Source organism: Gekko japonicus, unplaced genomic scaffold (genome assembly GCF_001447785.1).
Source record: "Gekko japonicus isolate JY-2015 unplaced genomic scaffold, Gekko_japonicus_V1.1 scaffold3010, whole genome shotgun sequence".
In the NCBI taxonomy this organism is placed as follows: Eukaryota; Metazoa; Chordata; class Lepidosauria; order Squamata; family Gekkonidae; genus Gekko; species Gekko japonicus.
This window is the reverse complement of record NW_015169876.1, coordinates 100,854-106,942: the sequence shown is the minus strand read 5'-3', so window position 1 is coordinate 106,942 and position 6,089 is coordinate 100,854. Positions and strand designations below refer to the sequence as shown.

The window sequence follows — 6,089 nt, the reverse complement described above, 5'->3', positions numbered from 1 at the left end:
GCATTCCTGTGGGTGGGGGTGACTGTGTGCAAGAGTGAGTGCGACCTTTGCTTTTAGGAGATGTAACTTTTCCACCAGACATACCCTTCTCCTCCCCTTTTGCTTTCCCAGGAGATGTGACCTTGAGTACATTCTTGTACCATCTTGGACTCTAGATTGCCAGGACATTTATCTCCCCTGGTTGGCATGGCAATTAGGCAAAGTGTGGATGTGACCAATGTTCCCTCTAAGCTGTGGAGTCCTGTGAGCAAAAATTCTACTTTGTGAGCCACTGGGATTAAAGTTGTGAGCCAGTGATTGGGCTACTGCATCAATTAGTTTGCTCTGGAGCCCTCCTTCCTGAGTGAGGACAAAAATGTGTGAGCCGGAGGCTAAAAAACTCTGAGCTAGCTCACACTAACTCAGCTTAGAGGGAACATTGGTTGTGACGTATTTGATTTCCTACAATATGCTTGTGCCCGCCAAAAAACCTCAGTTCTAACATGGTGACTTTTGGATCTCGCATATGCTCCAATAAACTTATCACTGCCAAAGAGAGAGTTATTGAGTGTAACTGGACCGGAGTCTGACAGTCAGCAGATTTCAGCTGCCTCTGAAGCCTTGACTAATTTGTAACTGCCGAGACCCGGGTAGCCCAGGCTATCCTGATCTCATTAGATCTCGGAAGCTAAGCAGGATCGGCCCCGATTAGTACTTGGATGGGAGACCACCAAGGAAGACTTTGTAGGAGAAGGCAGTGGCAAATCACCTCCGCTCATCTCTCGCCTTGAAAACGTTACAGGGCCACCATAGGTCACCTGTGACTTGACAGCAGTTTTCACCACCCACCGGTGTCCGAAGTAGACAAACCTGAGTTTATTACCTCTGTTGTTGTCCTTGCCTTTACCTGGATGGCCCAGGCTGGCCTGATCTCCTCAGACCTCAGAAGCGGAGCAGGATCAGCCCTGGTTAGTCCTTGGATGGGAGACCACCCAGGGAGTCCAAAATCACTAGGCAGAGGCAGGTACGGGCAAACCATCTCTGCATGTCTCTTGCCTTGAAAACCCTACAGGGTCGCCATAAACCATCTATGACTTGATGATAAAAAGAGTTAAAAAGTGTAACTTGGAGAATGGTTGAAAAGTGTCTTCTAAGCTCAGCACATTTGGCCTTGGCTAGTATCTGGACAGATGTTTGCCCAGAAATAAGACATACACAATTCCAATAAGTTTGGATGAAGGATGAGATGCCTGAAAGGCCCGTGGGCTGAGGGGTTTTGTGGGATACCCCCCCCCCAAAATTAGAACTTAAAAGTAAATTCAAAAGGGAGCTAATTTGATGGCGATAAGATCTACTGAAAGCAACGTCCTCCAACCCACACCTCCTGCCCCTAAATTGTGGAGAGAGGAGTGTGCCAGCAGCTGTTCAGCTGTGGACAGGTGATGCTGTCTTGCAAGGCACCACTCAGGACAGAACAGTGTTCTTGTGTGACCTCACAGCCCTTTCTGTTTTCCTTCCAGAGCGATATTCACTTTATCAAGCTGGCCATGAATAAGACTGGAGAAGAAATGGCTGTTCTGAATACCAGATTGGATGAACTGAACCTTTTCACTGACAAATCAGAGAAGTTGCTAAAAAAAGCCAGAGCAGATAAGCAGGTAGGGTGAGGATTTCCCCTCCCCCTTAACGGAGATCCTTCTTTGTCTTAAACATGAGTTAAATAATCAGGGCTGAACTATTATATCGCCACCCCTTTCCCCGTGTGAGGAGGGCGGGGCCTGCTTATAAGCCACTCCCCTGTGTGAGGAGGGTCGAGACGGCTTATAACATCTCCTTCATGCCTTCCCATTGGCCAGGCCCAAGGTCAGCTCTCCTGTGCCACATTTGAAAGCGAGGGAGTGGCACAGTGGCACTCCTGGGTGAAATACAGCCATGAATGAAATTCCCCTCTGTTTTGCATTGTCAGGGGTGACGGGTGCCACTCTCAGACTGCATGTAGCAATAGCTGCAGTAATAGCTGAGAGCAGTAACTGGCATCTCCTGGGATGGCGCAAGAAATCCCGGGGCACACTTCTGATACTGCACGCTTCTTTATCAGTGGCCCTAAACCAGTGCCACGCCCCCTGGGCAGGAGCTGGATGGGTTTGCGTGGTTAGACGTGCCCCGTGCGAGAATCCCAGTGCCTCCATCGGCTGTTCTTTCAGAGACCAAATCAGTCAGCTGTCACAAAAGCTACATCGAATACGATGTTGGGTTTAGTGCAGAATAATCTTGCCGTTTTTCTTCACTGAAGGATCTGATGATCGAAGATAACCTCTTGAAGCTGGAAATGAAGCGGGTCAGGAACACGCTGTACAACAAGGCGGGGAAAGTTCTGTCTCTCGAGAAACGCAAGCAGCAGTTGAAAACGGCGATGGAAGAAAGGACGGCGGAGATCAAAGTTCACAAGGCGATGCTCGAGAGCCAGATCAGAATCGCCGAGCAGGAGCGTCAGACGATGAGGTAATGACCCTGTCTGTGTGCTGTGGGATGCTGGGCAAGCGCATGTCTGTGCAAGGGCACATTTGATGCTGCTGAAGGAATCTGCCCCAGTCACAGAGCCGGCCTCATATTCGCTGCCTCACCCCGTGCATAGTGAATGTTCCAGGGGCCCAAATATGCCTTGAAATTGGCTAGGAGATCTCTCAGCTCACATACACGTGAAGCTGCCTTCTGCTGAGTCGGCCCATTGTTCCATAAAGGTCAATCCTGGCTAGTCAGTGGCCCTCCAGAGTCCAGGCTGAGGTCTCCCACGTGACCTAATCCTTTCCACTGGAGATGCTGGCGATTGGCCCCGGGACCTTATGCATGCCCAGCAGATGCTTTGCCACGAGGACCGCCAAACTCCCGGCAGAGCCTGGAAATCTCCCAGGATTATAAGTGATCTTTAGGCTTCAGAGACCGCTTTTCCTGGAGAAAAGGGCCGCCGTGGCATTTATACCCTCCCAAGGTCACTCCCCTTCCCAGGCTCCAGGAATTTTCCAGCCGGGAGTTGGCAACCCTGTCTGCCGCTGAGCCACCGCCCTGCCCTGCCGCCCACTTCTGACAGAGCCTTGTCGCTGGTCTTGCCCTGCCCACTTTCCTCTGGAGTCCTCCCTGTTCTGAAAGGGGCGCAGAGACACTCATTCACATTCCGGCTCTGCGAACAGCTACCTTTGAGTCCCGCAAGCACCTTTGAGGCCAGCGAGCTTTTAGAGGGATAAGCTTCCGAGACAGTCGAAGCTCCCTTCGTCAGAGAGCTTTGACTCTCGAAGGCTCACCTCCCCAAAATTTTGTTGGTCTCTAAGGTGTGCTGGATTCGAATCTAGCTGTTCTGCCGCAGACCGACACAGCCGCCCTCTGGAAGTATTCTGACACTTGTCACGGTTTTACCCAGCTGTGAAGGCGCTTCTGCAATTTCTGCACTTAATGCTGTTTGCCCAGGAGGTACCCGCAAACGATGACGCCCCCTTTCACTGTTCCAAGTGGCTTTATGCTGCCACTACCCAAATTCATGTTTAGAATCCCCTCCTCTGAGAATGGCAGACCGGAGCGTATGCTTCCTGTGTTTCTCCGGTGGAGCCGATTTCTATGGCTAGCAGAAGTGGGTCCAAGAACTTCTCGCTAGTCAAACAGAGAAATAAACACAAAATGCTCAGGGAGCGACTGCAAAAGGCCTGTTTTCCGGCAACTTCTCGGTGCAGCGGGTGGTTAAACCCAACTGGGAAATGAGCACTCACCCGGCGGGTTTGGCAGCCTTTTCTTCCCCGCCCCCCTCTTCCATCAACAGCCCCCGCGACAGGAAATTAGAGTGATTTAGTGCGACTGGAGCTTAACCCCTCGCCAAGCAGGCAGACTCTGTGTTTTTCCTCTGATAATTACATGACTAATTGGCACTTGCATATAATTTGATTTGGGGTTGTTTCCCGCTGTTGCTTATTCTCTTCTAGCGGTGGCAATATTAAGATACAATCAGCAGGGGGCAGGTTTTGCAGCTGGAAGATTGAAATGCCAAACCTTTCAATATTTTGGTAAGGCTCCTTGGCGGGCTGCTCCCCATGGATGCAGGAATTTGCAACACAATGTCATATTCTGCGTCCGTTCCGTGTAGGATTTGAGAGAGCCCCAAGTTGGGGAGGACCAGGTGCCAAGAGCAGGGAGGGTGCATCGATGGGCCGGGAGCCCAAGCACCACGGTCACTGGCAGGAAGGGGCGAGGCATCTAGCCCATGAAACGTTACAAAGCACTCAGCAGCACAGAGGGTTGCAAAGGGTCTCCTTAGGAGGCAAGATTAAACCGTCCTGTTGCCAGCCTCCAGGTGGGGCCTGCCGTTCCCCCAGAATTACAACTGCTGTCCAGAATCAGTATTCCCTCTAAGCTGAGCTAGTGTGAGCCAGCTCACAGTTTTTTTAGCCTCCAGCTCACACCTTTTTGCCTGAACTCAGGAAGGGATGGCTCCGGAGCAAACTAATTTATCTTGCTCACAACTTTAATGCCAGTCGCTCACAAAGTAGAATCTTTGCTCACAAGACTCCACAGTTTAGGGGGAGCCTTGGTCCAGATGGCCAAAGATCAATTCCCTTGGAGAAAATGGCCGCTTGGGCGGGTGGAGTCTCTGGCATGACACTCTGTTGAGGGCCCTCCCCTTTCTAAACTGCACCCTCTCTGGACTCTACCCCCAAATCTCCAGGAACTTCCCAACCCAGAGTTGGCAACCCTAAGACCTTCAGAATGCAGAGCTCAGTGTTCCGCTGGGGAAATACGATCGGAAGGTGGACTCTGTGGCATGATAGCCTGCTGAGGTCCCTGCCCGGCCTCCACCCACAAAAGCTCCAGGTATTTCCCAGCCTGGAGCCGGCAACCCTTGTATCGATATGTATTATCGGTGGCCCTGTCTGGGCAGAAAGGCGAGGTATAGATGTAATTAACAGATAAAGTTCACGAAATAATGAATTAATAAATATTGATATGTACAAGAGGAGCAGATTGTGTCGCCTACCAGGGCCAGGGTTGCCATCCTCCAGGTGGGGCCTGGAGAGCTCCTGGAATCACAGGTGATCCCCAGATGACAGGGATCCAGTTCCCCTGAAGAACATGGCTACTTTGGAGGGGTGGACTCGATGGCGTTATATCCCGCTGAGGTCCCTCCCCTCCCCAAGGGTCCGCCCCCAAAATCTCCAGGAATTTCTCACCCCAGATTTGGCAGCTCTGATCGACATCCGTCATGTATCGCTCCTGTTTAGCAGCCTGCTTCTTTCCCCACAAATAATATCTACCTCACTGAAGACGAATGAACCATCTCACGGTTGGTGGGAACAGAAATCCGGGCACCCACGTCCCCTTTCAGTGTCCCGTCTCACACTTTGAGAACTCCGGTTCTTCCCTTCTCCCCCCCCCCCCCCCCCCAACAGATTTTCTTCCAATTCCTCTCTCAATCAGCACCGAGTTTCACGAGCGGTTGAGCAAGATCGATAAACTGAGGAGCAGGTACGAGATCATCACCATCGTCATGATGCCCCCCGAAGGAGAAGGAGAGGAGGAGAACAGTCATGTCTATTATGTCATCAAGGTAACCTTCCCACCCCGATGCCGCTCAGCAGCCTGAAAGCTCCCCGTAGCATCACCTGCCTTCTCTCCTCATTTGGCCTCCAGGTGCTCCGATCACACCCCGTCAAGACAGAGCTGCAGTGCGTGAACGGCAGTGCCCCCTCTCCCCACTCCTCCATGCTTCTTTTTTTCCCCTCTCCTAAAAAGGAGAGAATTTTATTGCTTTTACATTCCAGAAAATTAGGAAGGGTATATAGAGGGGTAAAGAAAAGTGTTGAGTGATGTTAAAAATTAGTATTTTAATCTTTTATTAGTAAAGTCAAAGTCAAAATATTCTTCTGCAGCTGGACAATCCCTTCTTTCTTCTATATCTTTCAAAACCGGTTAGTTAGTGTGTTAATACTGTCCCTTTGGGGTTAGTATTGTCTTTTAATGTGCTCTCCGAACTAGTTCTCAATCGTTGGGGTGCTTCCCTTTTTTGCCTCTTAAATTGTATTTTGGCCCTCTAGCCGCTCCTTTGTCTTCCTCATCTTTCACCTCTCCCT

At 50.7% G+C, this 6,089-nt stretch overlaps 1 protein-coding gene across 1 annotated transcript in view; it reads left to right on the top strand.

Moving 5' to 3' along the window:
• CCDC39 (coiled-coil domain containing 39) overlaps positions 1-6,089 on the top strand; it is a 43,153-nt gene that overhangs the window by 22,788 nt on the left and 14,276 nt on the right. Inside the window, exons 12-14 of the mRNA XM_015417453.1 lie at positions 1,500-1,637; positions 2,273-2,481; positions 5,437-5,566. Of these exons, the coding sequence (XP_015272939.1) occupies positions 1,500-1,637; positions 2,273-2,481; positions 5,437-5,566 (477 nt within the window). The remainder of the gene's footprint in view (positions 1-1,499; positions 1,638-2,272; positions 2,482-5,436; positions 5,567-6,089) is intronic.